The sequence below is a fragment of the Letharia columbiana genome (genome assembly GCF_014066305.1).
Source record: "Letharia columbiana isolate WasteWater2 chromosome Unknown Sc0000045_s0, whole genome shotgun sequence".
Classification (NCBI taxonomy): Eukaryota; Fungi; Ascomycota; class Lecanoromycetes; order Lecanorales; family Parmeliaceae; genus Letharia; species Letharia columbiana.
In genome coordinates this window covers 31833-55301 of record NW_023501089.1, presented here as the reverse complement: position 1 = coordinate 55301, position 23469 = coordinate 31833, and the positions used below count along the sequence as shown (strand labels likewise).

The following is a 23469-nucleotide window of genomic DNA, read 5'->3' as shown; positions in this document are numbered from 1 at the left end:
GGTATCTTACATTTTCATACCCCAAGAAATGGAACTTACAAATTCATACCCCAAAGACTGGCAACTTACAAATTCATACCCCATTTTTGGTGAGGGGTATGAAAATGTAAGATGGGGTATGAATTTGTAAGAATCCCATAGTTTGGGGTATGAATTTTTAATTTTCCCCAGCTGTGAGCTAGCAGAGTGTGTTAGAATTTCAGGTATGTGGTGTGTAGAACGGACGGATTGATTCTCCAAAACCTCTCCGGGGCCAGGTCCTAAATACAGTACAAAATCAGGTGGCTAAAAACATGGTGGCTGGGATGCGCGGGGGCCACATTTCAACACTCCCTGCAGCCACGCTCCCAGTCCACCCAACAAGAAATGAAGCTATACACAACTCCCAACAACAGACCATTCCAGCCTCAACAACAGGCCATTCCAGCCTCAACAACAACAGGCCGTTCCAGCCGTAACAATAACAAGCCTCAACAACAGGTCCAGCCTCAACAACAGGCCATTCCAGCCTCAACAACAACAGGCCATTCCAGCCGTAACAATAACAAGCCTCAACAAACAACAGGCCATTCCAGCCTCAATAACAACAGGCCATTCCAGCCGTAACAACAATAGGCCATTCCAGCCGTAACAACAATAGGCCATTCCAGCCGTAACAATAGGCCATTCCAGCCGTTCACAGGCCATTCCAGCCTTTCAACAAGAGGCCATTCCAGCCTTCAACAATAGGCCATTCCAGCCGTTCACAGGCCATTCCAGCCTTTCAACAAGAGGCCATTCCAGCCTTCAACAAGAGGCCATTCCAGCCTTTCAACAAGAGGCCATTCCAGCCTTCACAGGTCATTCCAGCCTTTCAACAAGAGGCCATTCCAGCCTTTCAACAACGATAGGCCATTCCAGCTATATCGCACACCATCCTGGTGTAACACGTCTTCCTGACGTAATATTTGACACCTATCCTGGGTAACACGTCTTCTTAACGTAACACCCCTTCCTGGGGTAACATGATATGCCCCTGGAGCATAACACCCTTTCTGAGTAATAAGAGTAAGACGTGACACTCCACCTCGGAGTAATGTAGCCATTCCATATAGAACTTGTATGCCACACTGGCACGTGTCTCCATTGTCGTAGTCCTTCGCGACGTTCCTCTTTGCCACTATCTCATTATTTGACGACGAGGATTCTTTGCGACGACGAGGGTTCTTTGCGACGACGAGGGTTCTTTACGACGACGAGGGTTCTTTGCGACGAGGGTTCTTTGCGACGAGGGTTATAACTTTATTACCTGAATTAGTCTTATAGAAAGCTGGCATCATAGCGACTTAGCCTATATGCCCTGCAGACCGGGCTTATAGTGATAGCGAGGTACGGTAGTAGGACAAGGTACGGTAGTAGGACGATATGGTAGCAGCGAGGTATAGTAGAAGCGTCAGAACCGGGCTCATAACCTGTTAGAATTTCAGGTATGTGGTGTGTAGAACGGACGGATTGATTCTCCAAAACCTAGGCTCCGGGGCCAGGTCCCAAATACAGTACAAAATCAGGTGGCTAAAAAACATGGTGGCTGGGATGCGCGGGGGCCACATTTCAACAGAGTGACCGAACCTGATCTTGGTATCTTAGTACTGTAAAGTATATATCCCCTCTAATGCAAGGCTAATTTAACAGCCTCATCTTTCTCTTTCAACTATAAAAGTCCGAACACAGAGCCCTCTCACGTCGGTTGAACCATAAGCTCAGAAAAAACAATCGCAGATATGATTTTGGTGCTGAACAGAGGTGGTATTCCGGGTTTCGGGCCCTATTCTCTGCCGACTTGCAAGGTATATGCGTATTCTCTAGAAAGTCCTGAACATTAGGGTTAGGGCTTCAAAACCCTTGGCATTCTTGGCAAATATCTTGAATATCTTAAATATCACATCAATGCTGTATATATGAGGTGCATGTATATGAAGTACATAGTAGCGATATTACTGCATGCATACGGGGTATACAGTTGCGATATTACTGTGTGCACAGTAGCGATAGCAGCGCAATGGAAGCATGAATTGTCACAGAAGAGAATTCAGGAGTGGATAGAGCGTATGCCTAGACATATTGCCGAAGTTATTCGTTTACGAGGCGGTAACGAGTATCGGGAGGGCCGTAAAGGAGGGGATGAGCGGCCCTATGATCCAGCTGACCGAGCAAATCAGTACATACGTAATTATATAAAACATCGTATGTAGATTATGAAGCTATTCAAGAAATTTGCCAAAATGCTAGAAATGCCAAGAATGCCAAGGGTTTTAGCGCATGTTCAGGACTTTCGGTGGCAACCTCCGTATTCGCGATGTATTTTGGTAAGTAGAAGCCGAGCGTCCGTTGTCGCAAATACTCCTGGCCAGCGCCTCAAAACAGCAAATAGAAATCGACGCAATGCAGTGCGATGCGACGCGATGCGAGTTTGACGCGACGCGAGGTGACACAATACGATACGCTGTATATGTGGGGAAAAGCTACCAGCAACCGTCATCTTGCACGTCACTCTCTATGGATAATCAGACGCAAGTTCCACTTCCACTCAAAGAATTAGGAGATGAACACTCTCTTCATCCTCGTCTCTAAGCTCAGCCTCGCGAAATCTAAACACTGACCAACGAACCAATACCATATGAATGCAACTGCCCAACTTACCGCGATCCGTCTGCAGCGCCTTCGCAACTCGCGTCTCCCGTGCCAAGACTTGCCGCAGATCCGCCCGGCCCGACAGCTCGTGCAGCGAGACCGGCAATGCTGGCCCTGCTGGGCTTCGTTGGGGCAAATCTCGCGTTCGCGACGCCCGGTTTCAGTCGGAGAGGATGCGAAGCCTTGGATAAGCTGCACGGGCCATGCGTGCTTCATTTTTTCTTCTCGTCCCTCTGGCGATGATGTTAGTATAAGATTTCTGAGCATAGGGACCTTGTTTCCCTCATGTCGACGGGGACGCTCCGTTGCTGCAAGAAATCCGTGATTGGCAACGGCAACGTGTTTGAACTCGTGCTGCGTTTCTTGGTGATGCATTCTGGTGTTACGAATCGAACTTTGGGAATCATGATTGTTGATCTCTTCGCAGTCTTCGTTTCAGAATACTCCGCCTTTTAAACGCCTATCCCATGATTGTCTGCAGTTCTTATTCGACAGGACGACTTTCCCCATCAAGGTCATTCTCAAAGAAGAAGCGCATAGAGAACATGCAGGGGTTGGAAAGATTCGTCTGCCTAGCGATGGTAGAATATTGTAATCCCAAGATGATTCGATCGGTGCGCAAGCAGATGGCAACAGATCGATGAGCCAGGTTCTACCTTTCCCCAGCTCTTCTCTGACAGGTCCGCTGCGGTTCACCGTCCTCGAGTCTGCCGTCACATCGGAAACGCAGCAGCGCTGGTGGCGCTTGGAGACTTTTGACACTAGGTGATGTTTACAGCACGCCCAAGGGCGATGGCAAGGGATGGCAGAGTAAGACCTCCAGATCTTAGTCTAGACCCTGTTGCCCAAAACAAGTTAGACTGGCTTACATTACCTTACCTTAGCTTCTCGCTAGTTTTACGCTAGAGTAAGTGTGACCGTAACTTACCTTGCTTGGACTTGACTCATAATGGGACGTAGCAGAGGCAGAGTTAAGTGGTTAAGTCCCATCTTGGAAAGAGCGCCAACTGCCGTAAATATGGTCTTTGGGCACTTTCAACTGCCCAACATGCATGGAGCGGCCATAGTAAAGGACCTGAACGAGTATCTCGATATTCTTGGACAACCGTCATTATTCAAGCTATATACTCAAATATGCTTTTGCTTTTCGGTGGCCGATGCTTCCTCACATTTAGCAATCATCAACATGTTGACGAGTGGTCTCGAACGACTGTCCGCGAGCTTTCCATGGCTAGCAGGCAAGGTCGTCAACGAAGGTTCAGGTGAAGGCAACTCCGGCATCTTCAAGATCAAACCATTGGAGGAAATTGCTCGTCTGGTCGTGAAAGATCTCAGACATGACCCCTCAGTACCAACGATAGACGCCCTCAGACGAGCTAATTTCCCCTTCAGCATGCTAGACGAAACCATCATTGCGCCTCTCAAAACCCTTCCAGGAAGCTCCGACGAATCCGCATCGGACTCGGCACCAGTCTTCGTCCTCCAAGCCAATTTCATCACCGGCGGTCTCCTGCTCACCTTCGTTGGCCAGCACATCACAATGGACATGACTGGCCAAGGTCAAATCATGCATCTCTTCTCCAAAGCTTGCCGCAATGAACAATTCACAAGCGAAGAACTGTCATCCGGCAACCTTGCCCGCCGCAACCTCATCCCCTTACTCGACGACTCCTATAAAGAAGGCTCCGAGCTCGCTTCCCAGATTGTGAAACCCACTCCATCTCATTCCATCTCCAACGACACCAATGACCACTCAGCACCACCTTCTCCTCCAAAATGCACCTGGACCTACTTCACCTTCAACCCCACCTCACTCACCGCTTTGAAATCACTCGCCACAAAAACCATCACCCTCCCTTCAGGCTACATCTCCACCGACGACGCCCTCAGCGCCTTTATCTGGCAATCCGTCATCCGCGCCCGCCTCCCCCGCTTAAACCCCACAGCTAAATCAACTATTGCCCGCGCCGTCGATGTACGGCGTTATCTGGATATTCCAGAGACGTACCCAGGACATATGCAGAATATGACGTACCATACGTACACTGTTCAGGAAGTTGGTTGAGGAGCCGTTGGGCTGTGTCGCATCACAGCTTCGCTCGGCTTTAGAACCCAAAACATCTAATCTGGGGTACAACACCCGTGCCCTTGCGACCTCACTCAACCGCTCACCAGACAAAAACCTCCTATCCGTCACAGCAACGCTTGACCTATCAGCGGACATCATGTTGAGTTCGTGGGCGAAATTAGACTGTTATGAACTTGATTTCAACCTTGGATTGGGCAAACCTGAGTCTGTGCGGAGACCGCAATATGAGCCGGTCGAGAGTTTGATATATCTAATGCCCAGGGCGCTGGATGGCGAGATCGCGGTTGGGATTTGTTTAAGGGATGAGGATATGGAGAGGTTGAAGGCGGATGAGGAGTTTGCGAAGTATGGCAGGTATATCGGGTGACGGATAGCTCATCAAATATTGAGTGGTAAGAAGAGCAGTGGCAACGCGTACTTGTGACCGTAACGACGAGGATCTTGACCACATGTGAGAACGCATTAAAACGTTCAGCCATAAACACAAGCAAGGTGTCCTCAGCTTACATGGCCATACCGTATCATCCCACATGCCACTTGCTTGCTTTTGCAGTCTGCAGCTGTCCAAGCAAGATTTGCTGGAGGCCTATGATTCCTCTCTCCGCTGTCCCGCTTGGATAAGATGTCGCAGAGCAACCCTCGTACTCGCCAGATACAGAATTGGCAAGCTTCGAGCACCGAGACCAGACGCCCGCTTAATCAAGGTGGTTCGATCAGACGTGCGTTGTCTGTCGTCTGTCGAATTCCTCGTCACAAAGGGCGGGCACCTGGCATGAACATGCGTCAAACTCGTGAGGGCTGTATCTCTGCAGAGTAACAAAGACCCCCATCAACACCTTGACTTCCTGGTGAGAGTTTTTGCACATGTGCAAATCGCGTCCGATCTACGTGATCATTTCTTCTTTTACGGGGCGCTCTTGGCGAAGAGGGTCTGAGGAGCCGAAATCCACTTGGTAGCATACTGAGATACTTAGATCTCAAGAGCGTCCGGCACAGCTTCTCATTGACAACGCACGCTGGGGGAGAATAAAAAAGATTGAGACGCTGATGAGGGTGTTGGCGTGGCATTCGTGTTTTGGGATACACTTTGTATGCGTGCGCTTGGAAGTAGTAGTTGATTACCATGCGCGATTATAAAGGCGGAAGCGGGAAGGTGACGGAATCATGGTAGGATTCGTTGGGTGAAGGTACGTGGAATACAGGAATATAGGACTAGAGGCTGAAGACGTACATCCTCGATTGAGGACAAATTGTATTGCGCTACTGTGTGTGTCTTATTATGATGTGATGATGAAGAGTGTGAAATTGTTTTCTTTCGTGGTTGTATGCTTTCGGACTAAGTACACTACCAGTTCCTTAAGGGATTCGACGAAGTAGGTAGCTCTTCACCGTTTGACTCAGTTCAAAGCAGCAGCAGCAGTTCAGGCCGGTGACCGTAACTGGAACTGGGGGAATAGAAGAAATCTTAAATTCGACGATACCATTCACTTGCCATTCGGCGCACCATTCACACCGACCGCAACTCCATGGGAATACCCCGCTTCCACGGGCACGGAATGGGGCACCATCTTCTTCATCGGACGTATATCCGGCTTGGGCTCCGTAAGCGGCGCCGACAAACCAACACGGTCGAGAGTGCTATAGCTCCCCACATCGCCGTTGGTATCGGCGTGGGTGATGAGTTCTTTTCGCCGTGTATCGACAAGGAGGCGTATCAGATCCGGACGCATGTAGTGGCCGCCGAAGTCGGCGAGGGATTTGGGCAGGTGGGCCTCGTCGAGGTCGATCTGTTTACATTAGCGGTTGGGTCTTGAATCTCGACGATTGCGTGCGCCGGGGGGGAATGGTTCATCGTGCTTACGTTCACGTATACCAATCCCTCGAAATCCTTGGGCGGTCGGGCCAGTAGGCTACCGTCGGGACCGTAGATCCTGGTGTGCCCGTTGTAGCGCTCCGGTGTCTCGACTTCGACGCCCGGAGGTGTGTTCTTGGCAACGCCGTCTTGCGACAGGCGCTGGAAGGGCGCGAGCACGTAGGTGCAAGTTTCGATGGCATAGGCTGGGCTGACGATGTCGGAATTGGGGTCGCTGACGTTAGTGTACGGGTCCGGATAGTTGAGAGTGGTTTTGTCTGGGTAGATGGGCCATGCTGCGATGTGGACCTGGGAGATTATCGGGCAAATTACAAATTCAACCCCAATACTTAAAACCCATCTTACATTTTCATACCCCTCACCAAAAAAATGGGGTATGAATTTGTAAGTTGCCAGTCTTTGGGGTATGAATTTGTAAGTTACCATTTCTTGGGGTATGAAAATGTAAGATACCACCAACTTGTAGATGTAGTTATCCCTATACCTGTAAATCATTAGAAGGGTATTTAGGGTGTTCTAGGCTACCTACCTCAATTGTTAGTAACCCGAGTTACCGCTAAAGGATAAAATAGGGGTGTTTGCACTTTACGCTGCAGACACCCCTAAGAACCCCGCAGGGCCCGAGGAATAATTCCTAACACCAACCCGCCCTATAGATGGCAACTTACAAAATCATACCCCTATTAATGGTATCTTACAAAATCATACCCCTGTTAATGGTATCTTACAAATTCATATCCCATTGGGGTATGAAAATGTAAGATGGGGTATGAATTTGTAAGAATCCCATAGTTTGGGGTATGAAAATGTAATTCGCCCGAGATTATCGTATTAGACAAAGCAGCCAATGCACTCGCTTGCCAGATTCGAGATTTACCTGCTCCCCAAGACTGGCCGCATAGGCCTTCAAAAAGGGGTTCATGTTCTCCCAGCAGTTCAGCTGTCCAACCCGTCCAATATCAGTGTCAACGACGGGCTCAAAGGTGTCTCCAGCCCCATCGCCGAAAATGAGCTTCTCAACATGCGTTGGCTTGATCTTTCGTCGATGGTTGAGGATATCTCCCGTTGGTCCGATGAGTACCTGAGCAAGATGCAGAGTTGCCATGTCGATCTCGCTGTAACCCATGGAGACGTAAATGCCGTTCTCACGCGCTGCGGCACGAATCCGACGCATTTCATCGGAATCAGATGGCAGACTGTTCTCACGGTAGGCTTTCAGGAAGGGAAGAGACTGTTGGTAATTGATCTTCCACATCCAGTAGGGATAACCCGGAATCCCTACCCCATTCTGTGAGTGGTGATGAACCGATCACAGGTTGCGAGTTTCTGGGAGCAATACAAACTTCGCGGAAGGCAACAAGCTTGCATCCTGCCTTGCCAGCTTCATTAATCCAGTGGATGGTTTTCTGGACTGATGCTTCCAGGTCGAACCACCCAGGCTCGGCGGTAATCAGGGGTAAATGTTTCATACTTTCGCCATCTCGCCATCTCGCCCCCACGGTCGTCAAAGATGTGGCGCATTCAATGTCCTATTGCGCAACCAAAGTCGACCATCCATCACGCCGGATCTGATTCAATCAATATTAGGGAGTTTCAGACCACTTTTTTTAAGCGTGGAATTTTCAGATCGTGGGAAAATAAGCAATTTACCACCAACTGTTGGTGGCAAATCGCTGAAATTCCCACAACTTACGCCATCCATTAAAGGTACCCTGGGGTACCTTTGGTGAAGAAAATCGACCTATTTGGTGGATTTCTCGTGTCGATATTCTATATCTCTTAGCAAATCTATTTAATTAGAAGGTCTTTCTTCTTATTACTACTACTATTATCTCTTATTGCTATTATCTCTTATACGTCTACGTCTTTTCTATCGTTCTTTCTATCGTTCTTTCTATTACGTCGTCGCGAATCTCTCTCCTCTTAATAGCGCGAAAGAAAGTCTCTACGAATAAATTAGAGTTAGAGTTAATCTCTAAGAATTAGATATGGGGAAAATTATAAAGTACGATTTTCTCGGGTAATAACTAAGCGGATTTATCACAAATTTACCAAAGAAGCTTATTTGATAGTGAGGGTGTTTAGATTAATCTATTTTGTCCTAGCTGAAAGTCTGAATATTCCACGATTCCACAGCAAAAAAAAAAGTGGTCTGAAACTCCCTAATATTAGTGACGGTACTGGATTGATTAGTATGCGCAATCATCGGCCACACCAGCCACGTCTCCAGTAGGGTTTGGCTCCGGGCAGTCTGCTGTGCCACATGCGGGAAACCTCGAATTACGGAGTACCCCTCCTTTTCCCTTGTAGGAGTATCTACTTACATTAGATAGGCCGAACTATCGGCGGGCCTTATCTTCCCCCCACCGTATCAGCTATGAAGGTTCCGGAGGCAACCGAGTACGAGTAGTGCCGGCGCAATGACCACGTCTGCTGCAGGTACGCCTCACGCCTGCATGGCCTTTCCTCTCATCCAAGGAAACCCAGCTCGTGTTACCGAGAAACGGAGGGGATGTAGTGAGCTTACCAGGTTACCTATTGCGCGCGACCGAGACTAGGTAGGTACGAATATGCAAGGTCATGAGCCGGTGTCCAGAAGATGATGGCACCCCGATTTGCGTCTCCGACACGATGATTCAACTGGTGTCAAGCATCCAACTTTAGGTCTTAGGTCCTAAATGTGCATCTTACTTTAGGACTATAGTCCTGATAGAAGTGTATCCAACTTTAGGACTTCAGTCCTAAATATGTAAGGTCCTATTCGCATGGGTGCCTTGACTAATATATACGTTATCTTTTACCGTGCCCCTGGTGTCATCACAAGTGCAATTTTGGTGGCCCCGCTTCATTTGGCCGCAACCACCAGATGAAGCACGGAACAGAGAGCAATTGACAGCGAGGTACTTGTTAGGGGAACTTTCCTCCCACCTTCATTACTGTTCGCACCTCTAAAGGCTTTCTGGAACCATGTCGTCGCCAACAGGATCCAACGCAAGCGCCGGCATTGTCTTAGTTGCGGTCAGTTGGACGTTCTTCGTCGTCTCCCTGGTTGTCGTTGCGCTACGCTTCTACGCCGATATCTTCATCATACATCTCGTGAGGATAGACTCCTACCTTACCTTTCTGACCTTCGTAAGCCACGCTTCCCCTCAATTCCATACACAAATTGGCTCCATACTGATACCCACGCCCAGCTGTTGGTCATTGTGTCGCAAGTTTTTACGCAAATTAGCGTTCACTATGGAATGGGGACGCACATCGATGCCTTGACCCCCAATGCCGTAGTATTGGCCCTCAAATATTGCTGGGTCGCGCAGCCCTTCCAACTGCTCGCGCTGGCATTCGGGAAGATCGCAGCAGTGACATACCTAGCAACGATCCACGGACCGCGCAACGCAAATATCAAGCTAGCATTCCTGTGGATAGTTGGCCTGGTCCAGCTATTGAGCGGCATTGTGATACTCGGGTTCATCTACTCGCAGTGCTCGCCCATGACAAAGCTCTGGAACGTAGAAATTCCTGGTACATGCAATGGTCGGGCAAGGAATGTATATATGGCGTATCTGGATGGAAGTGAGTCGACTATCGCTCTGGCACATGGTCCAAGGAATGATGCTGAATATCTAGGCCTCTCTGCGTTCTCTAATCTGTGTATCTCCCTGTATCCAACTTTGATATTCTGGAACCTGCAGATGAAGACAACGAAAAAGGTCGTTCTTTGCCTTTTGTTTGGAACGGGGGTGATGTTCGTTTGCAATATGAATTGGAACGTCGGACTGTAACACTGACACCATGCAGAGCCGCTGTTTGTGCTGTGTTCAAGACGACTAAGGTTAGCACGCTGGGGAAAACGACCGATATTACATGTAAGTTATCGAAAAGTCATGCCAAGACTAGGCACGAGAAGTAGACTGAGTTCGCATAGATGATATGACGGGTCTGATGACCTGGACCGCGTAAGTCTCGCCATCCTTCGTACGCTTTCAATGGGGAGCACTCGCCTGACAGTCTAAAGTGTGGAACAATACACCGTCCTCCTAGCCGGCTCTATCCCACCCCTCCGCCCGGCCATCAAAGAACTCTTCAACAAAGCCTCAAGCACGACCTACTACCGCAGCCGCAACACCAACACGCTCCGCCTGGACGATGAAGCCACACTCACCTCATCCACAGTATCACCAGGCAAAACCTCAGCATACACAGTAGGCACCAAGGGACGGTCTGAGGCTTTTAATGGAAAGAGAGATAGTACGGAGAAAATACTCAGCGAGATGGGCGAGGGCGGAATCATGATGACGACGAGAATTGAAGTAGAGAACAGGATTTATGCACAGAGGATGAATGCGAGTAGGGATCAGATGGTTGCGAGGAACGGGAGGGAAGGGGTTTGAGTGAGCTTGTTCTCGCGGCTTGTTTTAGATCCATACACGTCTCCACTGATGACACTCTTGCATCGCAAATGAGAGGCTGTACAGGAATCCCTTGGTGGGCAATCACTATGACTGCGAGGCTTGTGCAAGATGCAGCACAACGCTATCGTCGACCCCTTTCCAAAGGGCTCTCCAGGCTCGTTGCAGCATGTCGAAGCCGCTTTGACTAACCTGCACTGTGTGGCTACTGTTTCCCCCATTATGGATGCGTTAGTGCACTGTGTGGCTTCTCGCAGGTGTCAACCTCTCGCTTCGTGGCCACAAAGGCTATCTGTGATCCAAAGACTCTTCCATAGCTCTGACAGAATGCGTTAACTAGACTGTCGGCCGAGCAGCTGATAGTGATGATGAATTATCTTACTGATAGGATCACTCTGGACGTGGTCTTTCGATCGAACAAGCAGATGTTGATCATGTAAGAGGGGCTTGAGATTCCCACGCCAGGCAGTTGTGATTGCCTGCCGGATTAGAGGACACGTGAAAAGTCTCAATCTGACAACATAAATGCTTCCAAACCGTGAGAGACAAAATCCCCTTCGCCCAATGGGAGACCAAGGTTCCTCAGGTCAGGATGAAGATTGGAAATTCAGCTGGGGGCTGTGCATGAAATCGCTCCTATGGGAAGCACAGCCTAGAGCACAGTATCTGTCGGACCAGAGAGAACACCAAAGGGTATGCCACGTTGTATTCAATGGTCAGAATTGCCGATCTTCTTCACTGGCGTTAATCAGAAGGTCTTCAGGTACCGAATGCAAGATTTCTCAACTTTCCAAGAGCTCTTCACGGTCTTGCAGGCCCAAAAGAGTCATCCACCGACCGAGATGATTCAGAGCGAGAGATACTTGTAAGATAGTGTTTCATTCTTACCCGTCCCTCGGATCAAAATTTTTGGCGAAGTGCCTGGGATGCATCGCGAGAGAAGAGCTGAAAAGGAGTGGAGGAGTCTTGCGATAAGCTGACGTAAGCCATGAACCACGTGATCGGAGAATTTAACGACGGGAAATTTTCAGCATCGATCCTTTTCTGACACCTTGAACATCTTGAACTCTGTGACACAGATGGAAGGGCGTCAATGTTCTCTTTGTCCCAACTGAACAACCATAACTCGGTTGTCGCACCCATCGTATTCATCATCGCAAGGTCAATACGCGATTGAGCCAGGCAATGCTCGGAGTCCTAATCATTGTTAGCAACGATCGGGGGTCCATGTATTTGGCGCGCGCCATAATGGGTCGGTTGCCAAAAGCTATTTTGGACATTGCACCAATCGTATGACAGGCGTCCCATGGCGCCCTGCTGGGAACTTGTGTTCCTCTAACCGCAGCAGATCCTGCGGCGCAAACCCTCAGCCCAGTCGTTTCAGGCTCTCATTGGCGGCTTGGGCATCCCTTGACTCTATCAGACCGCTGGTGGACAACGTCTCATCGAGGTCGATATTGTGAACAGGTAGAGTCTGCTCGCCTGCTTATGCCTTCTTGTTGCTTGCTTCACTCTATAAAGACTTCCGCCATGCTGCCTATTTATTTTCCTCCCATAGTTAAGAGCTCCTTTAGTATATACTTCTTGGCCCGCTGTACATTATACAATTATTATTTCCTCTAGGACCCAGAACAGTTTTTGACTCCGGTTTTTGTCGTATCTCATACTACTTTTGCAAAGCTCTTAGAAAGGCACCATGTCGCACAACATCAACATCACCAACCTCTCCGGCCATGATCAGGACTTCGAATTCCACGGCTGGAATAGTAATCAGAATATGACGGTCCCTGCGGGTCAGACATCTGTTATCAGCGCAGCGGATGGGTCATCGGGCGCAATAATCGCGCTGCATTATGGTTTCGAAGGCGAGCAGGCCGAGATCACCAAAGATGGATTTGGCGGTAAGACGAGATGAGATGAATACTGGCTGTTTATCTTGCTAAATCCTCGAATAGGGAACGACTTCATCGATATGAGCAACATCATGGGAGCCGGCGGCAACATGACAGTCCAACAAGTCAATAACCCATCCACCCGCAAAGGTGACCCAATCTTCATGCAAAACCTCAACGCTGCGTGGCAAGCAGCGGACGGTCCCACCAAGCAATCCTTGCAGCCATGCGTGCAACTTGATGGCAATGGCAACGTAGTCAGAATCGCCGCTCTCAAGGATTACCCCCAGCTGGAGACGTTCGTCCGATCTTTCGCCGATGGACAAACCTATATTGGCAATGGCGCATGGGGTGGAATCTCAGGAAATCCTAATGACAATAACCAGTCATCAGCTGCGCAGGGGGATACGGATATCCAGGTAACCTACAATGATGGCGATGCAACACCACCAAGTTAGATACACTCTCCACACTAGTATCAATATCATTCTTCCTGATTCTGACAATGATCATGTAGCTACCGCTGTCTCTCAATTCAAAAAGCCCGAGTCCAAGCTCGTGCAAACCCATCAACGCGATGCCTCCCCCTCCGGCCCAGGCATTATCCTGAACAACCACACCAGCAGCCAACAAACCTACGCCTTCTACAACAACTACTGGAACGGCAACGATACCGCAGGCGCGAACTTCGACCATCCGGATCCCACCGTCCAAGTCGACGCCAACGGCTCACTCTTCGTAAGCCTACCCACATCCTTCAAAGGGCGCGTCCAGCGCGGAACGCAGCTGCCGGCCACGTGGGTCGAGTTTCAGATCGCCGCATCCAACGACAATGCCGCTCACGGGGACATCAGCCTCGAGCAAGGGTGCGACGGGGCCGCTACCATCAGCGCGACGGACGGAAGTGGGCGGTCGAACGGGTTCACGAATGATGTCTTGTCCGGGGCGCCTGCGGCCGCTATACAGGATAAGCCCGATGGAACGCCCGCGTTGGCGACGACCGTGGGTAATTGGATGAGTGGGCCTAATCAGGCTGCGATTGGTTGGGAAAACCAGGCCGTGGGGCAGTCGAAGGCTTATATCCAAGGAGGTACTGGGGTGCCGGATGTGGCGAGCACGAACCAGTGTTTGGCTGTTGATTTTTATTGAGATCTCGTTCAGTCTGTATGAAAGATTTTGGACATCTGGACAGGATTGGTAGTACGGAGTCTTATCTCTTCGGGGTTCTTGGCGCGTTGGGTAGAGTCATGCTTTCATGCATAGGCTCTAGGGATTCCCCATCTTAGAATCAAGCCTTTGGCTGCTTTACCCGTGTCCATTAATTATTCTCGCTTCCAATCACTCCAGTGTCCTATGAGCCTCATCACCGAAATCTAGAACTCACCAGGCGCCTTGGCAATCTCCAAAACCTCGCAATTGCCTTTCTCGGCTCGGCCCATTTGTCCTGACAGGAGCTTGCCGCGTGCCATCCGACCACGTCCGCGACGCAGGAGATATCACACATCCTAACAAGTAGCCGGACGGTTATTAGACTCTTGGAGGGCCTACGTCTCATATTCAAACAGGTTTGCTTCCTCATCACCAAACAGGTTCCGGTTAAGCTGCACTGGCCTCAGCATATCTCGAGGGGTCTCCGACGAGGCCAGACCGCAGTCCCCCGGCAATGCAGACCGCCCTTCTGCATACGCCGATCCTCTGTGTATGCAGCGTTCAGCCTTATGAATCCAACTTCTATGCGTGTCACGCCTGATGTTCAACTCGATTTGCTAAAGCTTTGTGGTATACAACTCCACAATCACGAACCACACCGACTTCTTACCCGTCTCGGTGGATATACTTGGTAAGAAAGTCTGTAATTTTTCCGGACCTTTGACTCGATTGCGTGCTCTGCACGTTAGCACTCGGAGTTCGATTATCAGGCTGACTCCATGTTCTCTAGCTGCCAAAGGTTGGGACGGTCTCATCTTCCAGCTCGTTGAAGATGTGTTGGCGCCTGGAGTTTTCAGTGTGACCGAAGCTGGGCAGATGATCACTGGAGGCGAGGTACTGGTGAGGAGAGGCTGGGGCGCTTGATGCCGAGCTTAGAAGGCCCGAGAGTAAGGCCTTTCTCTTGAATGCTGTGATCCGTTAACTTCGACCGTGGGCTGTTTGCTGGAGAGGTAAAGGGTCTATTCACATGTTAGCCCTCCCTCGTGAGAGATCTAAAAGCAATCAACTTCTTTCGAAAACGCGCACTCATCCAACGTTAATAGGTCATGTGGTGAACTTGAACAATCAGATACACTGTGAGCACAAAAGAGAAACAAATAAATTTTAAAGGCTTTTTGTATTTGCTCAGCAATGAGAAGTAAGAAGAGTGCCGTCAAGGTCCATTTCCTTTCCTGTTGAATTATCAAGCTGGCAAGAAATGGTTCATAGGCCTGCTCAAGCTCTTCTCCGATTCCCTGCGTTTCTACTCTAGCTCAATCGTCGTAAATCCACCTTCCAAGGTGGTCAACCATGTCTAGGCAGCTTTAGACGACAACACAGATAAGACGTTCGTCTGTTGAGCTGAACAGAGTGACCGGAAAGGTGGCTTAGATTTCATATGACAGCATCGGTTTCATCCATCCGCGACAGCAGTATCTCTCCCGAATGCACGGCCGAAACATGAACTTCGTCAAAGAGCACCTGAAACGCTCCTATCGGTGACCAATAAACAAAGGCTACACACACTAACGACAGCGGCGATACTTCGGTCACACAAAGCGACTTCATCATATTTAAAACATTGGGCTATTAAGATTACCCACCATGGAACGAATATCAGAAACCTTAGAACACCTACCCTATAACATTATCTCATAGGTTCTTTACATTCTGGAAATACCACATTTCGTTTAGTATCGATATTCTTCCCCGTCCAACCCTTCGACGTATTCGGTGCTTTTCCTTAAGCCAGAGGTCATACCGACTAAGTCGTACCCAGTGCTCTGCTGAAAATGGAAGAAGACGACCTCAATACCTGGGGCCATTTACGGCGGGTGGAATTCCAAAGAATACGCATCCCCGATCTAACTGGGGAATCGACGGACTCGTCGACCGAAGTCGAGATTCCTTTCACCACTGTACCAGACTTCTCCTCCAGACACCCCTGGCAGTTCTCAACGACTGCTGCCTTTGAATTCTTACGCCACCTCCCTCTAATCTCCGTATCTACCCTCCCAGAAGACACGCCGGCTTGTGATATTTGCTTCGAGCCATACATGTCAGGCGAGGACCCCGAAAAGCCCACCAGACTTCCGTGCCAACACGTACTCGGGAGGAAATGTATCGGCAAGTGGATCTTACCTCGAGACACGCGGCCGAATACCACCTGTCCCGTGTGCAGAAGCGAGCTGTTCAGCGACGAAAGGTTCAAACCTACACTCTTTTCTCCGCCCGACGAAGGAGACGTCGCGGATTGGGTGAGAGAGACAACGCTTTCTTACGAAGGAGACCCGAATGCAGAGGAGCGAATGGAGCTCCTCGTGCAAGAGTTACAACGCGTCGGCAGCGTGCTTGATAGAGAGCCAACATCGTCAACCGCCGAGGTTATGCGGAGTGCCTTGAACCAACATGACGAGGTGATGCGACGACTCGAGGGCAGGTTGGCTGGGCATCGCAACCGAGAGCGACTCGCGCAGGACGGTGGCGAACCCTTGAGACCGTCCGACAGGGCCGAAGTTGATTCACTTCAGAGACGTTTACCGCATTTGCATGAGATTTCACAAGAACTTCATGCCGTGGCGGAGCGGATGTTGGCGGAGCGTCAAGAAGATGCGGAGGAAACGGCAACGGCGGGTGATGGAGTGGGTGGAGATGGGGACAGTCAAGAAGATGCGGAGGAAACGGCAACGGCGGGTGATGGAGTGGGTGGAGATGGGGACAGTTGAGTATGTTTAGATGGTCAGCATGGTTTGATTCGGTGGGGTAGGAGGCGCCTTCGGTTCGCTCAGGGCAGCTGCAGAAGCGTTGAGACGATCTAACCTCAAGGTGGCGGCGATGCTTTGTTTCTCGGGCTCAGTCATTGCCAAGAATAGTCACATGTGCTGGGATGTTCGCACAAGATGACCGGATTCGGAGTGTTACAAGTCCCACCAAGACTTCATAGCTTTCCAATGGGACAAGTTGTCCAAACATAATTCACAGTCATAGGAGCTCCAATCTTTCCATTTTTGCACAATTTTGTGGATACCAACCGGAATGGGTTGGCTATTTATCTTAGAAAATCTCAAAATCAAGTGTACTCAACGTAAGAAACGCTGTATCCCTTTCTCATATTGGTACTCATTCGAACTTCGTTCCGTTACTGTTGTCGCCTTTTTCTGGCAGCGCACCTTAACACCTAGAAACTAGGGTTGTCTCTACGCATATTTTTTGCTGAATTCCCTTACGGGAAGTTGCCAAACATCGAGGGATGCGTAACTCCATTATTTCGCAGTTGATAGCCGAGTAAATACTGCAAACGCTCGATAACCTCGACCACTCATTCGACCGTCTCATATTGACTGCGGCACAAGAGCTCAAAAAAGCCCTACATGAAAGTTGATCTCAAGAAAGAGCCTCCTGAAGGCTCCTGAGTTATTTCGTAAGCGCCGAAGGTCACAAGATAAGTTCCCAACGACGTGAACACTTACCGATCTCCATCGCCTTCCCAACCCTTCCAAACCTCATGCACATATCATCAACCGCCATCACGGCCGCCCAGACCTCATACCAGGTGGCGATATCTTCCCGCCCGATAGTATCAAGAGTGACTATACACCTTCCGTCTTCTGTACATACATCAGAGTCCATCAGTATGAGCCAATAGGCACGGTTTCTCAGACGAATGTCATACAATCGGGTGCTTACGTGATTCGAAGCTGTCTGGTATCCTCACATTCACATGGCCTCCCGGGCTACGACTGAACAACTGTTGTTCCTTCAACGCGGGCATTGTGGCTATGATCGAGTAACAGGAATCCCGTGGAGGGCCGGTGGGCCCGGTACATTGTACGTTTTGGCGGTTAGAGGTCATGATTAGGCCGAGACTCAGTACTCCAGGTCCTTATTCCCTTGATCATCAATTAAGTGATCTCTACTTACATTAAAAACATGGAAACACACCTAGGTTACCAGCGATCCCTCCTTCCGTTCTACCATCTGCGAAACATGTAGTCAGGAGCATAAATGCCGCTCGCTCAAAATCCCGCAAGGTCGCATACGCCACCGGAGTATCGGCGATCTTTGCGATCTCGAAGATGCACAGTCCATCCGCTGCCAGTCGGGGTAGCGATGTCAGCCACCTAGCGAGTGGTCTGGAGGCAGCAAATGGTAGAGTGAGGAAAATTTTCTTACAGCTTACCCATCTGTAAGGCAGAGGGACCTCGAAGTCTCCATCTTCCCTATCGCCGAATGTGAGTAGTTTGGTTGTCCTGGGGATTGTACGGTAGGCATCGGCGCAACTAGCACTCAGGAGATTGCTTCTGTAGGTAACTCCATCGCAATGGACCGTTGGGAGGGTCAAAGACGTGTTGGCACCGGAAGGGTTGATCGGCAGAGAAGACAGGGTCAGGTTGGAGGTCAAAAAAGTAGTGTTTGGGTTGTGTATGCGATTCATCGCAAACGAGTCTTTGAGACTGATAAAGAACAGTGAAACGTGGAAGAACGATATGAAGACCATTCTGTGCATGGAATTCGACGCGATCTCGAGCCTACAAGACCAATGGCCGGAGCATCGAGTCCAAAGAAAAAGAAGAGAAATTAAGAGGATGTAGATATCTCCCCTCAAGAACGTCAAGCGTTGCGGCAGAACGCTTTACTAGCGATAAGCCTACAACCATACCCCACTCAAAATATAGTCAGGGTGCTTCCTGCGTTCCAAGCACACCATTTGCAGCTATCCGCGCCATATCTAAGCGACCAACAAAATTGACTCCTCGGATATTATCGACGCCCAGTAAAAATATAAGATATCGCGCCGGTGGGAAAACATCACGTGCCTGCCAATTAAACATCTATGGGATATGAGGCCGCATGAGTTAGAGTATGTAGTATGTCACTTCTTGACCTTGCTCGTCCCTCGCCAAGGTGCCCCGTCCAATCCGCCGAGGGCTTTAAAAGCGGTGTCTGCGCCGAGTAGGTCCATTATTGCCGCGGATTCCCTCGAGAGACCCCCATCGAAAAGTATCGATGGCCTTGTTAGCGTTCGACGAAGCGAGATGGGGACCTGTGACAGACCCACTACACCAGAAAAGCCACCACTAAAGGCGGAATATATAATCTTTGAATACATGGATATGAAAGAGCCTGGATTACGCACGATAAAGCCTTTAATAAATCAACGAACGTTCGGTGTCAATCAGACCCCAACGAGCCTGGACACGTAATTTCAACTTCGCCAATTTCTGGATTTGATACAACCAATATGTCATTTGTTTCCTTGTCCTCCACTGTCGATGAGTGGATGAGATTAGCCAGGAAGCACCAGTAGCTTGGTCGCCAATCATGTCGCCGGTGTTCACAGCCATCCATGAGCTTACTTCGCCTCTTCGAAGCCTGATTCAGTCTCGAGGAAGAAGCCTGCACACGTAGGTTAAAATATTACAGCAGTTCAAAGGACTGACTAGGCCCGGGAAAGTCGAACGAAGGATGACAGACGAAGATTGAGCTGCAAGAGAAAATAGACAACATTCCGATGAGCGTATATGGCTGGCTTGGGTGGCAGAAAGACGTGAAGCCCGAGCTGCAGGCGAAAGGTATGAAGCACCTCCCTGCGCAGATGCCGATAAGTCGGTCTCCGTCAACGTTGTGCGTGATCTCGACGAAAAAGCGTAAGAGCAACGCGCCATGACTATAAGGAACTATGGCTTGAAGAAACCACTCCCTTCTCCCGTAGTTTCGCAGCCAGCTGCTGAGCGTTACCTCCACACTCCCCCAACTCCTGTCTATCCATGACGACTCGTAAATTGCCCTCCCCTTCACCGGCCAGTATCATGGGGTACGACAGCTTCTTTTCCTGTACGAATGACTTGATCTACGCGCTTCATATAAGCCCCAGACAGCTTCATCTCTTACAAGATAGGAATGTCAATCTGCTCACCTCTGACGTCAACTCATCCCTATGCATCTGTCTAATCTCCACGTGACCCTCTTTCACCAACGTCACTTTCGCCTCCTTCCACGCCGCCGTCTCCTCAAAATGCAGCCCACCGTGCGTGATATCGCATGCCGAACACGCTGGCTTGTCCTTTGGCGATGTGAGTTTCCGGTAGCCGTAATTTAGCTTTCCCATCACGGAGGCGTCGGCATTGTAGAGGATGTAGAAGATCGTAGTCATGACTGAAATGGGCTATAGGTTTACTCAATTGAATGATGCTGGGAGTATGCTTGGTGAAGGCTGTTGATGCCTGTGAATGTCTCAGTGGACTATGGAGCTCCGCCGTTAGCGTATGCAGAAAGCTTAAGAAGTCTTGGCACAATGAGAAGGCGACCTCTATTTGATACCTAAATACTGTACACAATCTCAATCAAAGGCAAGATGATTCAAAAGCTGCATGATAGCTCTAACCATAATCAGACGCCTGGATCGCATTGAAACACTTAGATTCGATTATGAATAGCGAAGGTTGACATATGTTGATTGTTAAAACTCGACAGAGCCAATCGCGAATAACGAAAATCCCATTGAAAATTAGGACAGAAAGGACATTGATTATCTCGTTAATGTTCGTATCGACCTATTCTATGTAAAGATATAGACAGGGTGCAACAGGTAACAAACGGGCGGCGCGATTTTCTCAATGCCAAGAATCCAAAGCTTTCTGCACACGCTAATAAACGCCAGCCGAAGCGCCGAAACAAGGACTCTTACGTCTACGTTAATGCTTTCAGATGGCCTGAAATCGTCGTCTTGCTTACCTTACCTTCAAAGACATCTCCCTCAGAACAATTCAAGTTCCACACGCCAACCAGAGCTCTCTCGAATCTAGCTCACACCAAACCCAGCGACGACCCTAATGGCATCCATCATCCACGTCTACAGAACACCCGATTCACAAGCCAATTCAACCAGTGGGTAACAAAGACAATGAGCGACAAAGACAAGCCGGACATCTACGACGTCGTCGTTCTTGGAGCCGGTGACTCCCGCCTGATAATTCCAATAGGGTCAGGTGAAGGTGCTAATATGAGAATTCCTCTAGGCCTCTATGGCATCCAGGCAGCTCGATGCTATCTGGATATACACCCTACGGCGAAACTGGTGATTTTGGAAGGTGACGACGTGGTGGGCGGAACGTGGAGCTCGAGTATGTCATTCTGATCTCTTTACGATTCTTGACTGGCGTAGACGTTGTGTGTTTCGTGTAATTTTGTGTAAAAGAGAGGTGCAATGTTTGTTTTTGGACCTTGTATTCAAGGTTTATGGCTACTTCATGCTTCATCCAGTGTTCTCAATCCTACAACTACTCGTAATGACGTTCCACAGAGCGTATCTACCAATCCTTCTGGACCCAGACTCCCATCGGCATGGCCGAGTTCTCAGACCGCCCCATGACACCCCCTCCATTAGAAGACCAATACTACGGTTTCTTTCCTGCCAAATACGTGACCGAGTATCTAGAATCCTACGTCGACGACCATGCATACAACGCCCAAACTTTGGGCTCCAGGATCAGCTTCGGTACCCAAGTCGAACGCCTTGAGAGATATACTGAAGGCTCCTGGACAATCACTTGTCATAGGGGAAGGATTCTCCATGCAGATAAAGTAATCGACTGTACAGGCATGACATCCGAACCGCACGTCCCTGATATCCCAGGTAAAGACCGATTCGAAGGCCTGATGATTCACCACAAAGACTTTGGCCAATCCAGCTTCCTCTCCGATCCTTCAAGACATCACATCGCGGTCCTGGGCGGCGCAAAATCCGCCTCGGACGTCGCATATGCCTGCGCGAAAGCCGGCAAGGATGTTCATTGGATTATTCGGGAAGATGGTGGAGGTCCAGGAGCATTGCTGTCTGCGGAGGGAAAAGGAGGGTATGCTAGCTCAATTGACGGCTTTTATACTCGACTCGTTGTTCCCCTTTTGCCGAACCCGTTCTCCAAGAGTTCTTACTTTTCAAACTTCTTACACTGTACCAAAGTAGGTAGATGGTTCTTTGAAAAGCTGTGGAATATTGTAGATGAGGACCAGAGGGCGAAAGCAGACTTTCATAGAGACGAAGGGCAAGCGATGGGGTTTCAAAATCTCGAACCTGATACAGCGTACGTTAGTGGACCGGCATTCTTTCAACGACAAAGATATTGATTGAGTGAGACAGCATGTTCTGGCAGAACGATAGCCCCGGAATCAACCAACGTCCAGACTTTTTCTCCACCATTGCGCAGAACGTCAGTGTTCACCGCCAATCCATTGAACATCTTTCGCCCCGTTCCATAACTCTCGAGCCAAATGTCGCAGCAGAAAACAATGCTCGTCACATTCTGGTCGATGTTGTTGTCTTATGTACAGGCTGGGACCCCGTGTCTCGAATATTCCCGCCTCGTGATGCTGTGAAGCTAGGCCTTGCGGTGCCTTTGTCAGAGCAGGACCAAGAGGAGGAAGCAAAGTGGCGGGCGCTGGAGGGGGCCAAAGACCGAGATATACTGCGCCGCTTTCCGTTTCTTGCACGGACTCCACCCTATCGCCCGGCACAACCCTCGCATACGCCTTTTCGTCTTTACAAAGCCATTGCCCCTCCATCAGATATAGACAGTCACTCTATCGCTTTTCTTGGTAAGATGGTCGTGGGTAATAACTTTCGCGTGGCAGAGGTGCAAGCGTTGTGGGCTGTGGCCTACCTCGATGGCAAGTTGAAGCTCGATAGGTCGCGCATTGAGGAAGAGATCGTAGAAACGGTGACTTGGTGTCGTAGGCGATATTTAAATAAGGGGCAGCTGGGAAGCTGGTTCCCGCTGGATACTTTGGCCTACACAGACATGCTTCTAGACCAGCTACGGTTGAGCAGTCATCGGAGGAAAGACTGGATAAAGGATTTAGTGGCGCCATGCGTGGCTGCTGACTTGCAGGGCCTCATTGCTGAGTATAAAGAATTGTATTCTGGGTGAGATTGTCAATACCGTTCCACCATACTTCCCGTCTGACTTGGTCTCCGTCACCAAATCCGGGGCTTATTTCCAGCAGTGAAATTAGGGGCTGGTAGTATTTGGTCCAATTTCTATGATGGGCATTGTGCCTCTTGCTTCCAGCTGTCCAACCGGCGGGCAAGATCTTGTTCTAGTTCCATTCTAGATCCATTCCCGAATTTATATCCACCAACAACCGCTAATGCGATGCTTTCGCCGCCGAAGCTTGGGTATGGGCTTGCTGTAAATGCCCTCTTTCTGGACCTCCGTTGAAGACACGGATTGTGCATGTACCTGTGGGTGTAGGAGACGACAATAATGGCGTAGCAGAGCACTGTCCAGAATGTTTTGAAGGTGGGTGCGCGGTAGACGGGTGTGTGGTATAGGTGGTTATAGAGCCTGA

General features: G+C 49.5%; 9 protein-coding genes across 9 annotated transcripts; 6 read left to right on the top strand and 3 right to left on the bottom strand.

Moving 5' to 3' along the window:
• Positions 1-3619: 3619 nt before the first annotated feature.
• Positions 3620-4735, top strand: HO173_010003 (uncharacterized protein; the record flags this gene model as incomplete). Its single annotated transcript, XM_037311889.1, has 1 exon — positions 3620-4735. The coding sequence occupies one exon, from the start codon at positions 3620-3622 to the stop codon at positions 4733-4735; it is 1116 nt and encodes a 371-aa protein (XP_037161133.1).
• Positions 4736-4895: 160 nt separating this feature from the next.
• On the top strand, positions 4896-5126 carry HO173_010002 (uncharacterized protein; the record flags this gene model as incomplete). Its single annotated transcript, XM_037311888.1, has 1 exon — positions 4896-5126. One exon carries the CDS (start codon positions 4896-4898, stop codon positions 5124-5126), a length of 231 nt encoding a protein of 76 aa, XP_037161132.1.
• A 1117-nt stretch (positions 5127-6243) lies between these two features.
• On the bottom strand, positions 6244-8101 carry HO173_010001 (uncharacterized protein; the record flags this gene model as incomplete). The annotated part of the gene is made up of 4 exons (XM_037311887.1): positions 6244-6546; positions 6621-6920; positions 7510-7910; positions 7972-8101. 4 exons carry the CDS (start codon positions 8099-8101, stop codon positions 6244-6246), a joined length of 1134 nt encoding a protein of 377 aa, XP_037161131.1.
• A 1498-nt stretch (positions 8102-9599) lies between these two features.
• HO173_010000 (uncharacterized protein) lies at positions 9600-11023 on the top strand (the record flags this gene model as incomplete). Its single annotated transcript, XM_037311886.1, has 5 exons — positions 9600-9764; positions 9827-10377; positions 10431-10498; positions 10558-10588; positions 10648-11023. The coding sequence occupies 5 exons, from the start codon at positions 9600-9602 to the stop codon at positions 11021-11023; spliced, it is 1191 nt and encodes a 396-aa protein (XP_037161130.1).
• A 1714-nt stretch (positions 11024-12737) lies between these two features.
• On the top strand, positions 12738-14082 carry HO173_009999 (uncharacterized protein; the record flags this gene model as incomplete). Its single annotated transcript, XM_037311885.1, has 3 exons — positions 12738-12942; positions 12997-13386; positions 13451-14082. The coding sequence occupies 3 exons, from the start codon at positions 12738-12740 to the stop codon at positions 14080-14082; spliced, it is 1227 nt and encodes a 408-aa protein (XP_037161129.1).
• Positions 14083-15914: 1832 nt separating this feature from the next.
• Positions 15915-16847, top strand: HO173_009998 (uncharacterized protein; the record flags this gene model as incomplete). The annotated part of the gene is made up of 1 exon (XM_037311884.1): positions 15915-16847. The coding sequence occupies one exon, from the start codon at positions 15915-15917 to the stop codon at positions 16845-16847; it is 933 nt and encodes a 310-aa protein (XP_037161128.1).
• Positions 16848-17477: 630 nt separating this feature from the next.
• On the bottom strand, positions 17478-18619 carry HO173_009997 (uncharacterized protein; the record flags this gene model as incomplete). Its single annotated transcript, XM_037311883.1, has 5 exons — positions 17478-17530; positions 17592-17729; positions 17809-18003; positions 18064-18213; positions 18295-18619. The coding sequence occupies 5 exons, from the start codon at positions 18617-18619 to the stop codon at positions 17478-17480; spliced, it is 861 nt and encodes a 286-aa protein (XP_037161127.1).
• A 1170-nt stretch (positions 18620-19789) lies between these two features.
• HO173_009996 (uncharacterized protein) lies at positions 19790-20275 on the bottom strand (the record flags this gene model as incomplete). The annotated part of the gene is made up of 2 exons (XM_037311882.1): positions 19790-19972; positions 20039-20275. The coding sequence occupies 2 exons, from the start codon at positions 20273-20275 to the stop codon at positions 19790-19792; spliced, it is 420 nt and encodes a 139-aa protein (XP_037161126.1).
• A 750-nt stretch (positions 20276-21025) lies between these two features.
• Positions 21026-23048, top strand: HO173_009995 (uncharacterized protein; the record flags this gene model as incomplete). Its single annotated transcript, XM_037311881.1, has 4 exons — positions 21026-21077; positions 21141-21245; positions 21425-22205; positions 22262-23048. The coding sequence occupies 4 exons, from the start codon at positions 21026-21028 to the stop codon at positions 23046-23048; spliced, it is 1725 nt and encodes a 574-aa protein (XP_037161125.1).
• Positions 23049-23469: the final 421 nt, after the last annotated feature.